The 22,818-nt window shown below is 39.9% G+C and overlaps 1 protein-coding gene across 1 annotated transcript; it reads left to right on the forward strand.

Moving 5' to 3' along the window:
• LOC127631437 (thymus-specific serine protease) lies at positions 1–21,724 on the forward strand. The gene is made up of 13 exons (XM_052109549.1): positions 1–231; positions 5,179–5,245; positions 6,630–6,790; positions 8,418–8,517; positions 9,123–9,252; positions 9,342–9,465; positions 11,544–11,621; positions 11,767–11,814; positions 13,391–13,672; positions 14,291–14,426; positions 16,461–16,640; positions 21,381–21,532; positions 21,665–21,724. The coding sequence occupies exons 1-13, from the start codon at positions 1–3 to the stop codon at positions 21,722–21,724; spliced, it is 1,749 nt and encodes a 582-aa protein (XP_051965509.1).
• The last annotated feature ends 1,094 nt before the right edge of the window (positions 21,725–22,818 follow it).

Here is a 22,818-nt window from a genome sequence, read left to right on the forward strand (position 1 = left end):
ATGGATCCAGCGGTCCAGCAGGCCAACTACCAGCTGCTAGGTTTAAAGCAAGGGGATCGACCAGTTGAAGACCACATCCGGGACTTCCTGGAGCTGGCTCACATTTCGGACTTCCCGGAGTCAGTCCTGGTGGTTTTCTTCAGGGGCAATTTGGAAACGTCGTTGAGGGAGCGGTTGCCACCGGCGACGCACGGCTGGACGTTGCAGGAGATTGTGGAAGAGACTCTGTTGGTCAGCGGCTCGCCACTCACTGTGGGCGTGGCAGAGGAGGAGGACCCTACCTCACCCCCCGCGGTGGCAACCTTCCACGCACCCATGGCTCTTCCCATCACGCCTGCCCCACCAGTCAGCGAACAAACCCCCACACCATTCGATTCCCTTGAGCCTGCACGGTCCACTTCGTCTGCCCGGAGGAGGAAGAGAAGACGGGCTTCCGCCTCCCGGTCCACGCCTGCCCCGGTCTGCGAGCCAGACCCCACGCCTGCCCCGGTCTGCGAGCCAGAGCCCACGCCTGCCCCGGTCAGCGAGCCACATCATAACATGTATATACACTGAATCAACATTTAACATTTAAATATACCCCTCCCCAATCACCAACCCCACCCTAACCCCCAACGAACACCCCTGTGGTCACAAAGATATACACATCCAAAAAAGAAAGCAACAAAAAGAAAAAAGAACATAATCATATATAATTAAACCTAAACATCTTTTTCCACAGCCCCTCCCCAAGAGTCCCCCAAAAACAACAAGTAATTGCCCAACTTCCTGTCAAACTAATTCTGAACCCCAGCCTTCTGCTTGACATCTCAAAAGCAGCTACCCTCCCCATCTCCGCACAACACTCTGGAAATGAGGGCGCTCTATCCGACTTCCATCCGATTAAAATAATTTGCCTGCCAACTATAATGCTGGTCAGAACCACATAACACCCCCCCCCCCCCCCCAAAAGCATGGTGTAAAGCAGTTCAATGAAAAGGAGGAGGCGAGAACAGGCTTGACGAAATAAATAATATTTTAATGATTAACTTAAACCAAAGACAAACCCACACACACATGATGGACATGTCCGAAAACGATCTCTCTCTCCCGCACCATCCTCCGCAATTGGCCTTTATCCCTCTCGGAGGCTTGATTAGCCTGATAAGGGACCGGGTGTGTAGAATCACGACCCGGCCCCGCCCTCCGCCCTGTCACATCACTCCCTCATTCTCTCAGGCAGGGGAGCCCCCGGCATGAAGTACACCCCCCCCCCCCCTTTCCCTGGGGAGGGCCGTGCCTTTTTTTTCAGGTCATCCCCATCTACCTGGATGAGGGACGGGACAAGGGGAGGGAAACAGAAATAATAAAAATGGGGGGGGGGTACTTCCTGTAACAGTGTAGTACCCCCCAAAAAACACTGTAAAATTTAAACGAGAGGGAAAATGCCAACGCAGAGCAGCAGTGAGAGGAGAGAGAGATGAAAAAAAAAAAAACACTTACTAGCCAGTTGCGAGTCGGCGGTCTCAGACCCCACCGCGTTTCAGCGGCTGGTAGGGGACTCCTCCCCTGGCAGCGGCCCTGGCAGCGGCCCTGACCGCTCCAGGCGGACGGTTAAGAGCCCCTTCTCCCCTCGCGGTCACATTTATGAATGTTTTAGATCTTATGCTTCTGAATTGGCTCCATTTTGCTAGAAGTTATATGGAATCATTAAAGAATTGAAAGCTTCTGCCAACCATAACACAAGTCCGGATCAGTCTGATACTTAAATGGGTTTAGGTTACATTCACTGGCTCATAAACTTAATTGTGGATAAGAATTAGGATAAATACATAATGCATTGAATTGAAGAGAAGAGAAGAATGCATAACTTTAAGAAGATTCAAAACATTTTCTGAATAGTACAGGGAAGTTTGGTTCATGATAAAAAAAAATTATACTGCTGTTATGTTAATTACTGAGTCAAAACGAACGAAGTATAATATTATGTCTGACTTTGTGCAAACTCTTAGAATCTCGACAATTTCTTTGGCAGATGATGCTTGGCGCTATGCCCCCTATACGCTCGTTATAGTGGTCATAAAAACCAGAGCACAGAGCCTTTTCCTCAGAATTTTTAGACTCAAGGGAGGAGAGCGCATCTCTCTTCAAAGCGAGAAATCAGAAGTGTGGTGAGCGATTACGCAGCATCTCGTTCCCTCCACTGCTTGCTACTCTTGGCATTCCCTCGTTTCCTCCACCACAGCCCAACGTCCGTCTTGTTGACCTGAAGATAATTGCTTTAGAAGCTTTTCAATGCATTGCATGCCAGTGAGGCGAGGAGACACTGTACCTCTGAGTGTAAAAATCTGCACGTCCTGCACCATACAGTGTAGGGCAGAATGCCATTGAAGCGAGGTGGCCGACTGTGCTCAGTACCCAGATTGAACTCCCTGGCATTGGGTACAGGGTACATTGGGTACTAAGCCCTGCATGACTCAATTACAGCTGGTGAGACTCATGTAGCTGCAATGAGGTCTGTCATTTGCGCTGCAGGCTTCTGACATGCTGTCAAAAGCAATACCATTGTAACAAGACTGGAATCGTATTCTCATTCCTGGCATACATTGATAGGGAAAGTGAGAGCTCTGTCCTGAGAACATATAAGAACCAGCTCCACAGGTTTTATACAGCATGGATGTCTTGCGCATACGCAGCAAGGTTATGGTGTGACCAACCATAGTTAAAAACGACACAAAGTGACCTACGATAAGCTACAACTTGTTTGGGGCTCGTCAATGGCGGGGAAGTGAGATGGCCACCCATGGAATCACAGTTTTAGGCGTTTAGGTTCTTCTTGAGGTCAGAAGAAAGCACCGTATATGCCATAAATCCACATGTTGCGACATGTGGCCACCCAAAGTAAAACAGACACTGAAACTCGTTTCTTGCTTGCATCTGAAGATAAAGCAAGAAGCCTGAATTGTGGATACAGAGGTGTTTCTTTTTGAAACACTGCATCCATCTTAAGTGTTTGTGTTGTGACATTGTCTTCTGGCACGTCGCTAAAAACAGCATGACAGGCAATGAAGTGACCAGCATCACAAACTCATTCCCGACTCACAACAGCAGATAAAATTAGAGGTCTGCTAGACGACATGGAGGCACCTTAAATATCCTTGTTGTGACATAGCAGTCTTCTGGCATGCCATCAACAATAGTATTGAGGAGATGTCATGATCTCATTCCTGACTCCCAATTGCGGTGAAAGCGAGAAGCGAATTCACTCTACAGACACTGGGCCACCTATAGACCTGACAATTTCCTAGGCTGGCAAGTCAACATCGTGAACACCATTCATCTTTTTTTTACATTTTTTTTTGAGGCTCAAGCAAGAAACTCCAAGCAACTCAAGTGTCAGAGTCCACTTTGTCCCATTTTCCTGCCCGCCGGGGTAAATTACAGTTAGCGCCACACCTGAGCATGTACATTTTTCAGTAGTTAAAGCCCAGTGACAAAGTATCCCTGAAATCATCACCACCACCTAACATAAATGATAGCAGCGCACTGGAGTAAGCTGCAAATCGCCACGGGTGTATTCTGAACAGGCAAGCTGAAACAACAACAAGCTTCTAGAGATGGAGAAGAGGAGAGGCATAATGCTCAAGCCTGCAAAATCATCCGCATACTCTGTGCTCTGTAAACACAACACAACAATGAACACATTACATCTCAGCGAGTATTGTGTCTGCATGGTCTAAGTCTAGGCAATAAATAGTGCTTGTGCCTGACAGGGATAATTGAAAGTGATCCCCCTCAGCATAACCTCTGCCATATTGAACAGGCAATGCTGCTAGAAATGGAGAAGAGTAGAGATGCAAGGCTCAAGCCAGCGATACCCTCAAACTGTCCATGCCCTATATCTCATCCTCGTGCACCTCCCTCTTGAGGTCCCTCGAGAGCAGCAGGAGTGTACCGGGAAGAGGGGAGAGCAGCGTCATAAAAAAGCATCTCTAGTTTCAAGTGCTCACAGTACACGCAATAAATCTCAGTCAGTGCTTTGACAGGTAAACATCACTAGTACTGAACTGGTGAAGCCGCTCGATATGGAGAAGAGGAGGCACACAAGGCTAAGGCCAGCGACAAATTCCCCTTAATCCGACGCACTTTATCGCGTGCTTGCGCATTTCTTGGGAGCTGTTGAAGGAGTATAGCAGGAAGATGTCGGAGTGGTTTCGGCATTCAGAACTAAAACGAGCTGAGAGCAAAACATCTTGAGATTCATGCGTTCACAATGAACACAATCAGTCTCGCTAGGCACCCCTTATAAAACAGTGCTCATACCCATCAGACACAGGATTATATAGCTCATTTTCATGTGCTTTGGGGAAACATTTGCAAAACGCCATCTTTAAGCAGCACAATCAAACATGAAAGTGTTCAAAAGATAAGCTGTTCATGGGAGCACGTCAAGGAGAAGAAATATAATCCACTCGCTGTTGAAGGGTGCTAATCCAAATTATGAAGAAATGAGTCTGGTTCAGAGATGAGAGACTTCATTGCGACACTCAAGAGAAACATTCTGAGGAAATGATGCTGTTTTCCGGTTTATATGCCATCTACAAATACGTGCCATCTACCAATGTAAATGCCACATTTCTAAAAGGGTTTAGTGATTGTCGCTTCTGCGAGGAGTTCCCATAGCATCACCGACTTAAAAGGGAACTACTTTATTTAAAAGAGTAGCTTCACTGTAGTTTAACTACTTTAAGATATAAGTAACTTGAAGCTTTGGAAGCTACAGTTTCAAAGTAGCTATCTTAGCAGTGTGCCAACAGTCACCTGCACACATTTATGTCTTGTTCATGTATCTACAAGCAGTAGCTTGTTTCCATATGTTTCCCCATTGGCCCAGGCCATTATTAATTCTTGTTCGTAGGTCATACTTTAATTTTACATATGGAGTATTTGTGAAGAGAGTCATTTAGGCTTGTAATATGATAGAGTGTCATAGCATGGATATCATGTACTTATTTTAGCGTCAAGGTTTCAGGTTATCATTATCATACACTTTTAGACAAGTTTGTAAAAACAAACACAGAACTATGGACATCATATTGGCTGATTGCCCAATCAGTTGGATATAAATACTACATTACAGCCCACATCCACCACCAAACCAGGTAGTTAATATAGACCGATGACTGATATGATAATCAGCTGTCTATAACGATGTTCATGATGAGATGGGTAATGGTAGTCCTACTTACTGACTTGGTTTGCTCAGGTAAGACTGATTCTGCATTACAATGTTTTCATAGCACTATCATTACTTTAAAAGGAGTAACTTTGAACTCAATAGGCTGAGAAACTTAACCATACACATTTCAGTGAGTGAATACAAGAAAAATATGTTTTTTGTCTTCCTCATCTTGTTAATAAATTCCTGTTCTAATGCAGTTATAATAAGCAATGGATTTATTCAGCTCTTTCATTTTTAATAGACTGTTTATTAGTTGTGTGCTGCCTAATCTCAATATCATGGGTCCCCAAGAAGTATATTGACAATTAAGCCATGCTTAGAAATATCTGAATGTCATTGCATCAGATAACAAAATATCAAACCAAATGGCATTGGCAAACAAATAATACTAGAGCTTTCTTGAAACTAATTTCAAGTGAAATTTCAAGGGATTTTTTGGTGAAATTTTCCTCAAGTTCATCCAGTTTACAATATTACTTAAAAGACATTAGCAATTCTGTGCACAGATGAGGAATCAATATTGATCCATTTGTGAAGTCGTAACAAGTCATATCTAATAAATAATCAGAGTATGTTGGGTAATTTACTCAAAAACTAATTATTCACTAAAAATGACTAATTACTTCTCAAAAATATAATTTGATTTCTGTACCCATTACGTCATCGAAAAGTAAGCAAATGGCTAATTACTTTTAAGTTACTTTCTAAAAACTTTCCAAAAAAAATTTGTTTTTCCATTCAACAAATTTAAAATAATGTCTATTTTTCTCCTTTTTTATTGTCAACCTTCAGCTGTCACAAAACAGATGTACATATCAAAATATCAATTAATATTTTAAACGTTACATATGTGCATCCCAAATATTGTACATACAAGTAAATACTTTCAATGAAAGTCAGTAACTGTAGACTGATTACAATTAGAATAATTTAAAATGTAATGAGTTCCACTACTTTTTTCAAGTAAAAAGTAATTTGTTCACTGAAATTAATTACTTTGTCATCAGATTACACCCAATGCTGTGAATAATTACTAATCATTCTTTTTGTAATGCATAATGTATATTCAAATATATCATGAAATTTTGATTCATATATTTTCACATTTTAATGAACTGTTCATTTCCTGGCCATTGTATAAAATTGTTTAATGACTTATTAAAGTGTAATGACTAAACTTTAGATTAATATGTCAGTATGATTAATCTTATGTGCAGTATAGTTGGTATTTCATATAGTGAATCATGTGGAGAGAAGAAAACAAATCTGGTCAACAAAAAGCAAAAAGGAATCTGTTTGGATCTGTCTAGATAGCTGTAGCATGGGCTATTTTTTTAAGTTTACCTTTGCATAATTTTATGACCTAACACTCACACCCTCATGATATTATATATCATGCATCTTCTAGGTCGAATTCTATGGAAAATGAAAGAACGTGTACGTGACATTCATCAAGACAGAGTAAAACAGCACATGATGATGCACACTTCCACAGTCATTCCCAAAGAAGGCAGGATTCACCAACCTCTGAACCATTTTGACAGGAAAAACAATAAAACCTTCCCTCAGGTACAAATGTGATTTTGTATGCATCCACACCCTGCTTTCAATATAATTTCATCCATCAGGTCATCACAAAAAAACTTAATCAAAACAAAACATTGTTAACGACCCCATGAAATGGACTGAGATACCCATTTACAATTTACAGAAAATTGACCAAAAAAAGATGATGACATCATCACTTACGGAACACCTCAGGGGAAGGGAAAATAGTCATGAAATAGTTTTGCATTCCCTCACAATAAGTTTGGGGTTCCCTAGCAATAGTTTGCTTTTCCTCACAAAATGCATACCTTTATCCATCCATAACAAAAATGATCTGTGGCTTTTACTAAAATAACCATAGCTGAACTACGGTATTTGGGTAACACTTTATTTTAAGGATCCATAAAAATGCACTAATTAAGGATGACTGAGAGTAACTGACCAGTAAGGCTATCTTAGCCATAATTTACACTTAAAAAACGCCAAATTTTTGTGTCGAATTAATGTAATTATTGAGGTCCATTGTTAATCAAGTTAAAAACCAATATTAAACCAGTAATTGATACTAATTATTAACTAAATACAAAAAATGAACCACTACATGGTCTGTGATTGATATCTAGGAAACATATTTGTAAACTAATATTTATGCGTTTATTTCTGTTAACATGAATACTGTATATTGAAATGTTAAATTATATAAATTTTCCATATATCTTCTCATTACAAGGTGGACATGTTATGCTTGACGACATATGACTAACACCACAAAATAAAGGAAAACATAGATAAAATAATAGTTATAAAGTTATAAACTTCAATTATCTCAAAGCAATTTTGCAGAATGGGTGTCCACTATTCACTATCAGTGTTAAAATGACACATTTACCACACAAAAATACACGTTAGTGAGAGAATGTAACACTAAACTCTTAACTGTATGTGGGGGAAAATATATTTTTTTGTTTGACGTGCATTTTTTGACAAGAGAAAATGACACAGTGTAACAGAAAATAATTTAAATGATTTAAAATGTATCTTTTAAGCCCACAGAAGTGTGTAACATTATAAAAAGTCTTAATTACTTTTAACAAGCCTATCAAAATTGTAATCTGTTTAAATTAAACAACATAAATACCACATACACTTGTAATGCTAAAGGTAGCATAAAAGTAATACATATGAATCAAGTGGTTTAATCCATGTCTTAAGATGTGATATGATATGTGGAGGTGAGAAACAGATCAATATTTCAGTCATTTTTTACTATCAATCCACCTTTGACCAGATCTAAACAGTAGGTGGCTGAATGTGTCACTTCCACACCAGAATGTGAAAAGAGGTGAAAAGTGAAAAGTGAAGATTTACAATGAAAAGAACTTAAATATTGATCATATTTTCACCCACACCTATCATATTGCTTCAGAAGATATGAATAAGACCACTGGAGTCAGATGGATTACTTTCAATAGTCAATACAAAAAAGAAAATATCAATGTGTCAATGTCAAGCCATTTCATGGGGTCTTTAACATGGTGACAAAAAATTGTATTATGTTATTTTCTGTTAAATTATTCTGCCTGTCAATATATAATTTTTTTTTATTATCAGTATATTCTTCATTTTAATTAATATTTGTTCTGCACAGAGATTCTTTTTAAATGAGGTTTATTGGCAGCACTCTGATGGACCAGTCTTCCTCTACATAGGAGGAGAGGGACCCCTCTCTAAATTCAGTGTCTTGTTTGGTCAGCAACCATTTTTTCTTGCTTCTGAGCATCACAACTGCTAAATAATGAAAGCACAATGTATCATATGATACGGCATACTCAGCACTCTAACACAGGAATGTTTCAGGTTTCAGTACAAATGAATTGTAAAAACACTATTAAAATTAAAACAAGTTAAAATAAGTCCCATAATGTTTAAGTATGTGTATATTTTGAATATATTTTCACATTTATCCATGGGGAATGCCTTCCCCCATAGACTTCCATTGAAAGTGCATTGCTGTCTATCCATATTCTTATTTAATTATTACTGTTGTTTACCATAATTAATTAACTAATTAACGCATATCAATTTAACAGATTATGACATTGTCGAGGGAGAACAGAATTTGATGTGTTTAAAACTTGCCACATTTCGTGCTAAGTATGTTAGATAATAGTTTATCCAACATATTCTCAACCAACCCTAACCACCCCAAAAATGGTATCTGTGTTTAAAAAAGTAATTGGACACCAAATTGTAATTGTGGGAAGTGCCAGTTTTTCATTGGTGGCTTTCATACATTTTACCATATTTTTTTGTGATTTGAAATATCTTGGTCCTGACCCTCTCTGTCTCTCAGGTCACCACGTGGACATGGCAGAGAGCCATGGGGCACTGCTGGTGGCACTGGAACATCGTTTCTATGGGGAAAGCATCAACCCTGATGGTCTAGAGAGTGAGAAGCTGAGAGATCTCTCCAGTCAGCAAGCGTAAGTGCTTTTGGCAGACATCGGCTTCACAAATCTGGATGAAATACTGTATGTGATATGTCTTATATCTCATCTTCTTCCTATTTCAGTCTGGCTGACCTAGCTGCGTTCCATCATTATATCAGCCAATGTTTCAGTCTCTCCCATAAGAACACTTGGATCAGCTTCGGGGGTTCCTATGCTGGAGCTCTCTCGGCTTGGCTGAGAGGAAAGGTTTGTTCTCTTTTTTCTTTTATTTTTAAGTCTGTTTAGTTCAGTTGACTAAAGAATGTACTAAACTGCCATACAAAGCCAAAACACAGCAACTACAGCAACCCTGAAAGTTGGAAAAGTAGTTTCAATTTGTATTGTCCAGCCAAATTGGGATTATAATATAGACTCACTATAAATTTTATATGAGTCAGAGCATAGCTGAGCCAAACAAATCCATCACAGGACAGATCATAGTCTAAGAAACCCCAATAACAGTCCCAACTCAGTTTTCACAAAATGTGTAGTTACTGCATTTTCTGTTTGCAGAGCATTAACTCTCTGCTAAATATTTTCACTCCCAAATTAAAAAGCTCAACTAATTGCAAAATATTGGTCTTATTGTTTAGGGAAAAAAAAACATAAAAAATATTCCAATATTTCATAAATAATTTTGTACATGTTTAAAATCTTGTGATGAACATACATTTTTTTGTTATGCTGTTTCTGAAAGTCTGTGATTCAGGCTCTTTTTGCTCTATTTCTCTGCTAAAAGTGCTGGTTCATTCCATTAGATGGCTGTAAGTAGTAGGAAAAATACATCTTCTATCACAATATGAAAAACGTCAATATTTATCACAGGACAAGGCTATTTTGTGGCTATTTTGGGTTTAATCTTGATATTTTATGCAACAGAAATGCAAAAATAAATCTAGTGAAGATTTAGTGAAGTTTAGTGAAATCTAGTGAAGTTTAGATTGTGAGCTTTCAAATGGTACCACATATTAATATTTATGTATCTAGTGACTTTTACATTTGAAACGTAAACAGTGGGTCCACGGAGCTTGAGGTTAGAAGTACGTTTTTAAAAAAAAATTATATTATATGTTTATAGTTTAAAGGTATCATATGAAAAATTTGCCATGATTTTAAAGTGAAATACTTGAACACAGACTGTTACTTAAGAACTTAACATTTCCAACCCATTCCAAAAAGAAAATGGAGTGAAACTTCTGAAACTTTTCAGATGGCCCAGGGATGCTTATATTAACACATGATAATGACGCCTTTTCAGTGTTCAGCAATTTGGCACATCCAGTCATGCTGACATAATAAGGAGGAAGTAAGATACTGTAGATTCATCTTATTATTTCATAAACACCAAGAAGATGCAATTATTCCAGGTAGTTTTTGACCAACAAGACGAGTACTAGCTGACCCGTGAGGTATTTCAATAGACATCTAAAAGGCTTTTAATTCAACGGTCAAAGAGAGGTAAATGAAAAATGGAGATAAATAGGACTGTTTTTAGTACAAAAAACCTTAGCTAAATGTTTAAGTGGACCTCATGGGATAAATAAAATTTATGATAAAACTCTGTATTACACGGGACTCTTGAATACTCAATTCTGATTGATCCATGGCGCCATCTAGCGGTCCAATATTGCTCAGTTACAACCGCACTACCACATATCAGACTGCTCACCCTTTGTGATATCTACAAGTAAGCTAATAAAATAATTTCAACTCAAATCAATGTTTCATGTCCATTTATTTGTATATTTGGCAAGTATTGAAGAGTCTTTAATATTGAAGAGTCATTTTTATCAAATAAACACCAACAGAACTCTGATGCAAACCAGAGATTGATTTCAGTTGTTTAGTGATTTCTTTCTTTTCATATTACTTCATATTATAATTTCAACGCCAATCAATATAAAACAGTATGTCCATGTATTTATTTAATTGGTTAGTAGCCATGTAATAAGTGCTATAATGTACAGTCAGCCGGTTGTTATTGCAATATAAACCCCTTCATGGTGATACAACCGTTCTCTGCTTCACTTTGGGGTCCTGATCACCATGTCAGGGTTTATTGTGCGATAACAACCAGCTGACTGTGCATTATAACTTATTTAAATAATACATTTTTGGTAGACCAAACCTCCACCTAGGTCTATTATGTACACCTTACAGGAATAGTCCCCAACATTAAAAAGAAAATCCTTTTTTCTGTCATTTGTGGGTGAACTATTCCTTTAAAAATACATTTTGGTTTGAACTTTGTGCAGTTTTGTTGAGAATATTTCTTCCTCTTCTAGTTTCCTCATCTTATCTATGGAGCAGTGGCATCCTCCGCCCCTGTTCTTGCCCAACTGGACTTCAGCTCATATAACAGAGTAAGTGGGTTTTGTATTCTCTTTTGCAAAAACACCTGTGGAGATAATTTAATCTTGTTAATCTTATAAACTAGATTGCAACATTTACAGTTATTATTGTATATAGTTGTTTTTATTTTATAAACTGTATAACTTTATTTTACAGGTGGTTGGTCGTAGTCTTATGAATGAGGTGGTGGGTGGCTCTAAAAAGGTAAGAGGGTTTGCGTTTGTGTGTGTTTTACATGTTCTGAGTTTCACAATAGCAAATTTCTTAAAAGGGTCATCATCACATGCTTTATATATAATTATTTTAATATGTTCCTTGAGGTTCACTTGTAATATTAGTAAAGTTTTTTTTGCACAAAAACAGTCATATATAAAAATATATATGTAAAACATGATCATTTTCCACCCTTATTCTGACCCTCTGTCAGAAAAGCTCGGTTTTCCTGCTGCTTCTCCTTTAAGACTTAACAGTAAATGCCCCCTGCTCCACAGGGGGGCCTGGGTGGGCCTGGACCACCCAATCATGAACTTGGCCCATCTTGAGAACTGCGCCTACACTCACCCTCCAACTGTTCGGCCCACCCGGCGGGTCCTATGGCCCAACTTACATTTTAGAGCTGGAGCCAGGCCTGCCGAGCCGTGGGAACAAGTGCGATCAACAGACCCCACCTCCGGATCAAACCATTCTCTGCACTATTTGACATTCACCGTGACCAAATCACTGTGATGAAATCAACATTTATATTCATTTTTATCTATTATTTTAAGTAGTGTTAACGGAAATATTAAGAATGGAAACAGGAAATCCATCCATCCAACCATCCATCCATCTTCAACCGCTTATCCAAAGTCGGGTCGAGGGGGCAGCCGCTCCAGCAGGGGGCCCCAAACGTCCCTATCCTGAGCCACATTAACCAGCTCTGACTGGGGGACCCCGAGGCATTCCCAGGCCAGTGTGGAGATGTGATCTCTCCACCTAATCCTGGGTCTTCCCCGAGGCCTCCTCCCAGCTGGACGTGCCTGAAACACCTCGCTAGGGAGGCGGCCAGGGGGCATCCTTATCAGATGCCCAAACCACCTCAACTGACTCCTTTCGACGCAAAGGAGCAGCGGCTCTACTCCGAGCTCCTCACGGATGACTGAGCTCCTCACCCTATCTCTAAGAGAGAAGCCCGCAACCCTTCTGAGGAAGCCCATTTCAGCCGCTTGTACTCGCAACCTAGTTCTTTCGGTCATGACCCAGCCTTCATGACCATAGGTGAGGGTAGGAACAAAAACTGACCGGTAGATCGAGAGCTTTGCCTTCAGCTCTCTTTTCGTGAAAATGGTGTGATAGAGCGAGTGCAATACCGCCCCCGCTACACCGATTCTCCGGCCAACCTCCCGCTCCATTTTCCCCTCACTCGTGAACAAGACCCCAGAAACAGCAAATCAGAAGGGAAAAAGAGTGGGACAAAACACGGATTAGAACCGCGGTCGCTAAGACAACTGTACAAATTAACAAACTGTGTTTACACCGTACACCACTGCAGCGACATCTACTGTTCAGTTTGTCACATATTTCTCTGGTTTCAACAGACTATTGGGGTGCAAATAGCTGCACAGTGTGGCAGATGCTATTTACACGGGCTGCAAATAAACACTCCGAAATATAATTCCTCATTTCATGACTCCTTTAAGACCTGGTATAGATACAAATACTTCCTTAGTTAACACAAGCATCTTCACTTTTCAAAAATAAAAATTTTCTAATGATACTGCATAATGGTGTGTGTCGTCAGTGTGTAGCAAAAGTGAAGCAAGCGTTTGCTGCAGTGGAGGCCAGTCTGCTCATGGGGAATGAGATAGAGGTGGGCAAAGATTTCAGGAGCTGTGAAACACCTGTAAAACCAGATGACAAGACTGAACTGATGCAGAGCTTGGCTGATGTTTTCATGGGAAGCGTCCAATACAATGAGCAAGGGGTTGTGTTCAGCATCGCGGAGCTTTGCGACATGATGACCAATAAGAGCGAGGCTCATAAACAGGAGGAGCCATATGACCGTCTGGTCCAACTAGTGGCGGTACAGAGCAACATTTTTTGGTATTGGTATCTAAATTGTCATGTTGTAAGGTTATAACAGGTTTATATATGGTTAATAAACATACATAAACAAGTACTATGTCAAGTTTAAGCTTAAAGGAATAGTTCATCAAAAAAATACAATTCTCTCATCATTTACTCTCCCTCATCCCATCCCAGATGTGTATGACTTTCTTTCATCTGTTGAACTGAATGGGTGTCAAAATATTAATGATTTATATTGCATTTGTAAATCACTTATTAGTCATTAATGAACCCCTTTATAATCCGTTAACAAAGGGAACAAATGTGAAGTGTCATAAATGTGTAATATGAAACACAATATCATACCTAACCAGCAGAGGGCATCATTGGCTTTACAAGTACAAGTTCATTGGGAGTGCCTGATTCTGCCTCAACCCCCCACACTTTACCATTCCGTACATAATAAAACACATTATGATTTTAAGACTTAAAATAGTATTAAAAGGTTCATATTAAGCTATATATCCACAGGAATTTGCAGTGTGTTTGAAAACTAATTTCTGACAGGCGTAGTTGTTACAGACAGTATCTTTATAAGTGTAGGACTGTCATAAACTTTGTGCCATGTGTTCAGATGTACCGTGCCAGAGAGAATGCGCCATGTCTGGATGTGTCTCATGAGCAGCTTGTTTTTGAACTCAGTAACACTACTGCAGGTAGATCCAGCTATAGACAGTGGCTGTACCAGACCTGCACTGAGTTTGGCTTCTGTGAGTATTAAGACTGTCTTTATGTCTGAACTCTCTCTGGTTTGCCTTTTAAATTCCCTCTTGAACATAGTTAAAAAAACAACAACAACATACACATTAACTTATACAGTAGTATATAGACACTTAAGTCACACTTAAAAAGAAGGAATATTGCAACATTAGATAGCAAAATATTAAAGCAAGATGCAAATGATCTGCACACAAATCATCCTAGACCTTTTTTCATAACTTCACTTTTCTTAACCAACTGGTAATTTTTAATTAGGCTTGACAACGGTCCCGTATAAGCCGGGACGATCTGTATTTTGGCTGAAATTTAGATGCCTATTGTCCCGTATTGAATGTGCAATTTAAAACTAATCAAACTTTTTTTGAAAAGTGTGCTGCCGTGTCATTAAAATTAAATGCCAATTAAATTAAAATCTTTCAAATTAAATGTCACTTGTTTCGACATTGATACATTTTCCAAGTGTGGATTAAAGGGATAGTCCAACCAAAAATTTAAATTCTCTTATCATTTACTCACCCTCATGCCAACCCAGATGTGTTTGACTTTCTTTCTCCTGCAGAACACAAATGAAGATTTTTAGAAGAATATTTCAGCTCTATAGGTCCATAAAATGCAAGCGAATGGGTGCCAACATTTTGAAGCTCCAAAATGCATATTAAGCCAATATAAAAGTCATCACTATGACTCCAGTGGTTAAACCATTTCTTCTGAAGCGATATGATAGGTCTGGGTGAGAAACAGATCGATATTTAAGTACTTTTTTACTATAAATTCTCCTCCCTGCCCAGTTGGTGGTGATATGCACGAAGAATGTGAATCGCCAAGTGAAATTGAAAGTGGAAAAACTGACTTAAAGATTGATCTATTTCTCACCCACGCTTATATCCCTTCAGAATATATAGATTTAACAACTGGAGTCACATGGATTACTTTTATGCTGCCTTTATGTCCTTTTTGGACCTTCTGAGTTCTGGTCACCATTCACTTGCATTGTAAGGACCTACAGAGCTGAAATATTCTTCAAAAAATCTTAATTTGAGTTCAGCAGATGAAAGAAAGTCATACACACCTGGGATGGCATGAGGGTAAGTAAATGATAAGAGAATTACATTTTTCGGTATATGTACCCAGAAAACACAGAATATTTCCCTTGAAGAAATAGTTCACCCAAAAATGAAAATTCTGCTGAACTAAAATTAAGATTTTTAGAAGAATATTTCAGCTCTGTAGGTCCAAGCAATGCAAGTGAATGGTGACCAGAACTTTACGCTCCAAAATTCACATAAAGGCAGCATACTCCAGCGGTTAAATTCATACCTTCTGAAGTGATTTGAAAGGTGTGGGTTGAGAAATAGATCAATATTTAAGTACATTTTTGTTCCTGCCCAGTAGGGGGCGTATACATGCATGAATGCGTATCATCAAAAATACAAGAAAAATGTGAAAGTGAAAGTTAAAGTGGAGATTGACTGAGCAGGGTGGATAATTTATAGTAAAAATTTACTTAAATATTGATCTGTTTCTCACCCACACCTATCAAATCTCTTCTGGAGACATTGAATTAAACACTGGAGTAATAAGGATTACTTTTATGCTGACTTGTGGGATTTTTGGAGCTTCCCATTTAGTTATTTTTCAGGGAATCAATTCCTAATGTTCTTGGAATGCTCTCTTTAGGTTTTTATAACCATGAAACTAAAGTTCCCAGAACATTGTCTTTACACCATACATCATGGTTTCATCTCATGGTTTACCTATCATATATTTTGCATCATATATTTGATTATTTTTCATAAACGTTGTGGAGAGATTGGTAGACTGACATTTGTAAATTACAGTATTTAATTAAAAGTAGAAATAAAGATCATGGTGTATACTGTACTTGTGTATTATAATGTATTATAATGAACAGATGTGAAAAGCATGAGAATAGAGGTGCAATAATCATGTTTTTATCAAGAGTCTTAAGTAAAAGTTATAAGTTATAAGCCAGCTTTGTATCTGTGTGTTGGTTTATGGAGCAGATCAGACCTGTGAGGATGATAGCTGTCTCTTCTCACATCTGATAACCCTTCAGTCTCAGGCTGAGCTCTGCTCTCGTCTCTTTAACATCTCTCAGTCCAGACTGCCCTTCAATGTTGACTTTACCAACCAGTACTATGGAGGAAACCGTCCTCAAACACAACGTGTGCTCTATGTCAACGGTGAGCATGCGGCTGAAGCACCTTAAGCTTTTACGTAGGCTATCCCACTCAAAATGCATAACTCTGGGTCATTTTTTAACCGGTTTACAGAAACCTGGTTTACAGAAATCTCTAACTGAATCAAGTCTTTCTTCCGTCAACACAGAGATGTCAGGCAGAATGTTACTTTACCATGTATAAAAATGGCTATGCTTTACTTCAGAACAGGGCTTCAAAACTAACCCTCTTTAATAATTACAAGTATGAAATATTGCTTAACCCTGGGTTAAAAGTGACCTTAACTTGAGGTTAAAAAGACATTACACTAAGGTTAAGCATAATGTGAGAAAACTCTAATGGTGTTTGAAAGATCTGTTGACAGTAACACTTTTTAATAAGGTTCCATTTGATAGCATTAGTTAACAACATTAGTTAACATGAACTAAAAATGAACAATACATTTACAGCATTTATTAATCTTGGTTAATGTTAATTTCAACATATACTAATTAATTTTTAATGAAAAGTTGTTTATGTTAATGCACTATTAACTTACATGAATTAACAATGAAAAATTGTATTTTTATTAACAAATACAAAAAAGAAATATATATATATATATTGTTCATTGTTTGTTCATGAGACCTAATGCGTTATCTAATTTTAATAAATGGAGCTTTATTGGAAAATGCTACCGTTTTAACAAATATTGCAAACCAAGGTGGTTTTTACAAAAAGTATTGTGGTGGCTCCTTGGTAAAGTGATAGTATCGGAAGATAATAACGTGGTACTTTGATATATATGGAACTGTATGATTACCATATTTATGTACCATGGTATTAATATATGGCAAAATACCATGGAGCCATGCAAAAATAAGTATATAAATAAATTAAAAAGTAAATAAACAAAAAAACGATAATACCTTGTTCCTTTTTTATTTTTGCTATTAGCACCTTTCGGATTTAGATACTTTCAGTTATATTAATTTATTTAATTATAAAAATGTTGTTAAAGCTAGAAAAAAATAAAGGGTTTTTATTTAAATATTATTGAAAGTTTTAAAGTATTCTTAATATTAAATGTAATATTATGAAATATTTAATATTAAGTTTCAACAGAAAACTAGGGAAATCAGTATGAACAATTTTTTTAAAAGTAAACATTTAAAAAACAAAATCTGCTTTCTAAAGACTGGTCAGAAATCATGACATTAATCATGATCATTTAATTCTATTGCATAATGTTGATTGTTACCACACAAAATACTAAATATAAATAAAAACAAAGCACAAATCACAGTTCCCTTTCTGTCGCTCTCTCCACGTTGTGTCGGAGAAGCGACACTAGGGGTCTCTCTTGAGCGCCGATATATATACCTCTGTTCTATGAAAAAAGGCCAATGAGAAGTTGGCAGACAGTATTTGCATATCTCGCCCCCGGACATACGGGCATTTAAGCGGGGCGAATACGGGAGTTCATTCAGAAAATTTCTTCGGAGCCGATGGTCGTGCATGCAGTCTGCTGCGAGTCACACACCAGTTCCTGTTTAATCCTCTGTTGGATCTGACGGCGCATAACAGCGGCTTTCTCCTTCCTTGCACGGCTGTGCATTTGTTGCCCCTGGGCGCTTCGACAGCGCAGACAAATCAAAAGAGATATTCTAAAAGAGTAATTTCGCTCTAAAAAGAGCAAAACACAGTGGCGTTAAACGTCCTTCTCAGGACGCGTCTTTTTAAAGATGATTTTTCCGCCCCTGTGTAGTTTCTGGATGCGGTTGATTTCTCCCCACCTCTGACGGTCATAAAAACTGCCTCGCGTACCTGGGTTGCGATCACACGCAGGCAGCGTTGTTATGAATGGTCTATGTTTTCAGTACGAGAACATAGCCATGACAGCATTGCAGTCGTGGCTTTTTCTTGTAGTGAGAGAAAGCCACTTCAGCCGCCCCCCACGCCTCGCCTCCTTCCTACGGGATTTGTCTCTGGGTCACCTGGCCCGCAAATGCCGTTATCACGGCACTTTGCTTCCAGATCTCAACAGTCCCGGCTTCCTGAACACGGTACCCCCGCCCTCAGCCCCACGACTGTTCCCCGGCCGGCCGGTTCAGACGAGTCCAGAGGACGCCAACATCAGATCTCCTTAATTATCAGGTTCCTAAAAGGCGCCCGGAGGCTAACTCCCCGGCCAAGCCTGTTCCCCTCCTGGGATCTCTCGGTCGTCCTCACGGGCCTCCAGAGATCCCCCTTCAAGCCGCTAGATTCAGCTGGACTCAGGGCCCTTTCTCTCAAAACGGCCCTCCTGATCACGCTCGCCTCCATCAAGAGGGTCGGGGACCTGCAAGCGTTCTCTGTCAGCGACACTTGCCTGGAGTTCGGTCCGGCAGACACATACGTGATCCTAAGACCGCGACCGGGCTACGTGCCCAAGGTTCCTACCACACCCTTCAGAGATCAGGTAGTGAACCTGCAAGCGCTGCCCCGGGAGGAGGCAGACCCAGCCCTTTCGTTGCTGTGTCCGGTATGTGCTTTGCGTATCTATCTGGACCGCACGCAGAGCTCTAGACGTTCTGAGCAGCTCTTTGTCTTTTTCGGGGGACAGCAGAAAGGGAACACTGTCTCCAAACAGAGGCTCGCCCACTGGGTTGTTGACGCCATTTCACTGGCTTATCACACCCAGGCCGTGCCCCCCCCCCCTTGCGGGTCTGAGCTCACTCAACCAGGAGTGTTGCGTCCTCATGGGCACTGGCCAGGGGCACCTCCCTAGCAGACATCTGCAGAGCAGCAGGGTGGGCAACACCTAATACTTTCGCGAGATTCTACAATCTCCCGTGTTCTCTCAGGACTGAGCACGTAGAACTCGGTAACACACTAACGATCTGGCCAGGTGAATCGCTTGTTCCTAGCACCCTTTCCCTCAGCCGAGGTAAAATAGTGCGCCTTTGTTCCCAGGAGACCCCATCTTCGGATCCCTGGTTGATTCCTCCCTAGCCCTTTTGGGTCTGCAGTTCAGCAGAGGAACTCGCCGACCCAAGCCACTACGGGTACTCAATCTACCCTGTACTGGAATAGGTGCTCCACAGGTTAAGGCCTCCTGTTCGGACTCCCCCTGTGTGTAATTCCGCGGTACTGTCCCCTCACGAGCGGACCCCCGTGTCTCCCTTAGGCAGTTCCAGCTGCCTCAGTCGCCGTACTGTAGCTTCCCCCTCCACGAGGCTGGATCTACCACCGCGCCAACTTTCCCACATAGGACCCAAGCGGCCATGTGATGTATTCGCCACTCTTTGCCTCCCCTGCAGGGTAGGTGTGGTCTCCGCAGGGTCTTCTCCCCCTGAAAGAATTGGAAACAGGGTAAGACCCCCTTCCCTTAATGCATGTAAGGGCCCCGGCTGTAGTTGCTCTATGCGAGAAACATAGAGAGAAAAGAGGCCCAGCCAGGCTTGGCCCATTCCCAGGTTGGCAAGCATCACCTTGTTCCCCTCACTAGGGTAACCAGAAGGATTCTGATGACTTTAATGGGGCATTGGGGAAGGGTACGTACAGCCTGAGACAGCTGGTTGCCTTTGCACGTAAGAATACCTGCCCGCTCCTGTATCAGCAGTTCACGTACACGGCTCAGCGCATGGCATGATTGAAGTGGGACCCCTAGTGTCGCTTCTCCGACACAACGTGGAGAGAGAGCAACAGAAGGGGAAAGTCTAGGTTACATATGTAACCTCTGTTCCCCGATGGAGGGAACGAGACGTTGTGTCTTCCCTGCCACGTCGCTGAGCCGAGCCACTGTTGTGGCCGGACCATTTCCGGATCCTCAGAAAAATCCTGAATGAACTTCCGTATTCACCCCGCTTAAATGCCCGTATGTCCAGGGGCGGGATATGCAAATACCGTCTGCCAACTTCTCATTGGCCTTTTTTTATAGATCAGAGGTGTATATCGGCGCTCAAGAGAGACCCCTAGTGTCGCTTCTCCGACACAACATCTCGTTCCCTCCATTGGGGAACGGAGGTTACATACGTAACCTAGACGTTAGTTACAATGGAAGTGAATGGGACCAATCCATAAACACTAAAATACACACTGTTCAAATGTTTAGCCACATCACGTAAACATTATATGTGTTAACATGATTTTAGCATGATAAAACTGCATACAAACATTTTCTGTGTAAAGTTACATTTAATTCCGGGATTGCAGGATACAATCCATGTCGTCATGGCAACAAAGTTGTAATATTGGATATAACTTTACACAGACTAGATTAGTAAGCAATTGTATCAAGCTAAAAACATGTTAACACCTGTAAAGGTTATATCTTATAACGTATTTTAACGTTTACAGACTGGCTCCATTCACTTCCATTGTAAATGCCTCGCTGTTACACAGGTTTTTTAATAATTTTTGTTTTATATATATATATATATATATATATATATATATAAAAGAGGGACAGGTCAAAATATTATTTATTTTTTTCGGTAATCAACCCTATGCCACAAATGCTATTGATTGAGCTTAACTTGTATTGAACCCAGAATATCCTTAAATGGATCTTCATTCATTAAAATGCCTTATCATTTTAATAAGGGTGTCCCTTGGAAGGGCAGCATTACATTTATGTGTTCCTTGGCATCTGAAAGTTTGAAAATGCCTATGTTAGACTGTTATTGAACTGATTATATGCTGAGAATACCGTTTCCCACTTAGACTACGCTACGGTGATGAAGCATTATTTAAATGTAAAGACTTGTCTTCCTGATGCAGGCAACATCGACCCTTGGGCAGAGCTAAGTGTAGTCTGGAATGACACTATGGTGGACAATGAAAGGGTCATTCTCATCGACGGCACTGCCCATTGTGCAGACATGAACTCAGATAAAGCTTGGGACAGACCTGCACTGCTCCATGCCAGAAAGGTAAGGCCACGAGAACCGAGAAGGAAAATGTGATGGAGTGTGTAACAAATATGGATTACATGGGATATCTTGGATAAGGAAGCTGTCATGTGTGTGTCTCTCTCACTCATTTGAATGTTGTTCTCCTCACAGGAGATTGAAAGACGTGTGGCCATGTGGCTCAAACGTGCAGCATGGCATCTTATGATTTGATCAGCTACCCCTTTGAAAACATGACCAGTGCCAGACATTTAAACCTCACATGATGCTTCCCTTTACTGCTCTCCACGACTTTCACAGCACAAATGAGTGCCATGGATTTCTTTTTCTGTCTTTTTATTTGAAAAAGAAATATGTGCTTGATAATGTATGTCCGACATTTTTATATCTTTATAGTTTTTAGATATTTTTGAACATTCATTTAGTATTTTCTTATCATAAAACATGCTTACATCTAAATAAATGAACCTAGCACATTTAAAAATAGAAAAAGTACTCAAATGTACTCACATGTGATGAAGACTTCAGTAACATCAGTGACTCACAGAGTGTTGTCATGTTGAGGTCACATAACCAGCTCAATAGATACAATCCCCCTATGTCAGACACTTTAGATTACTTTTGAATTGTCTAATGTAAACCTTTGGAGGATTATGCATTGACTTAGTCTCAGTATGCAATTTAGCACAGTTTCTAAGTAAGGGTTTGAATTAAAGTGGTAAATAAAATTTGTAAATAGAATTAGTTGGCGATGCTGAATTTGTATGATATTATGGTCTTGGCACAGAATCTAGCAAAACTTGTCATAAAAATAATGTCACTATATCTACTTTTTTGTGGTTAAAATGTGGCCTGGACACATTTTTGTGAGATTCATCCATAGAGGAGGTAAAACTGATGCTTTGGTGAGTATTATTGGTTGTTTTTCTTGGGTAGAAATGATCATGTTGTTCCAAATTCTGATTTCCAAAAGCCTGCCTTTACCTAAATCTCTCTCTCTCTCTCTCTCTCTCTCTCTCTCTCTCTCTCTCTCTCTCTCTCTCTCTCTCTCTCTCTCTCTCTATTCTCCGAGTAAGAAGGACATTTTTTCAGTGTCACTCAGTTCATAGAATGATGGGATCAAGGCTTCAAATTTGGGCAGAAACGTTTCTCTTATATTGCTATATTTCGAGCAAAAGAGCAGAAAGTGTTCCTCATCCTCTATGTGCTGTAGATCACAGTGTCTACAGATCCTCTGCTCTCTCTCTGTCCATGTTTGTCTACGTCTTCCTCTCTCTATCTCTAGGTCATGGTCACTTAATCTGTAT

The sequence above is a fragment of the Xyrauchen texanus genome, chromosome 38 (assembly GCF_025860055.1).
Source record: "Xyrauchen texanus isolate HMW12.3.18 chromosome 38, RBS_HiC_50CHRs, whole genome shotgun sequence".
Lineage (NCBI taxonomy): Eukaryota > Metazoa > Chordata > Actinopteri > Cypriniformes > Catostomidae > Xyrauchen > Xyrauchen texanus.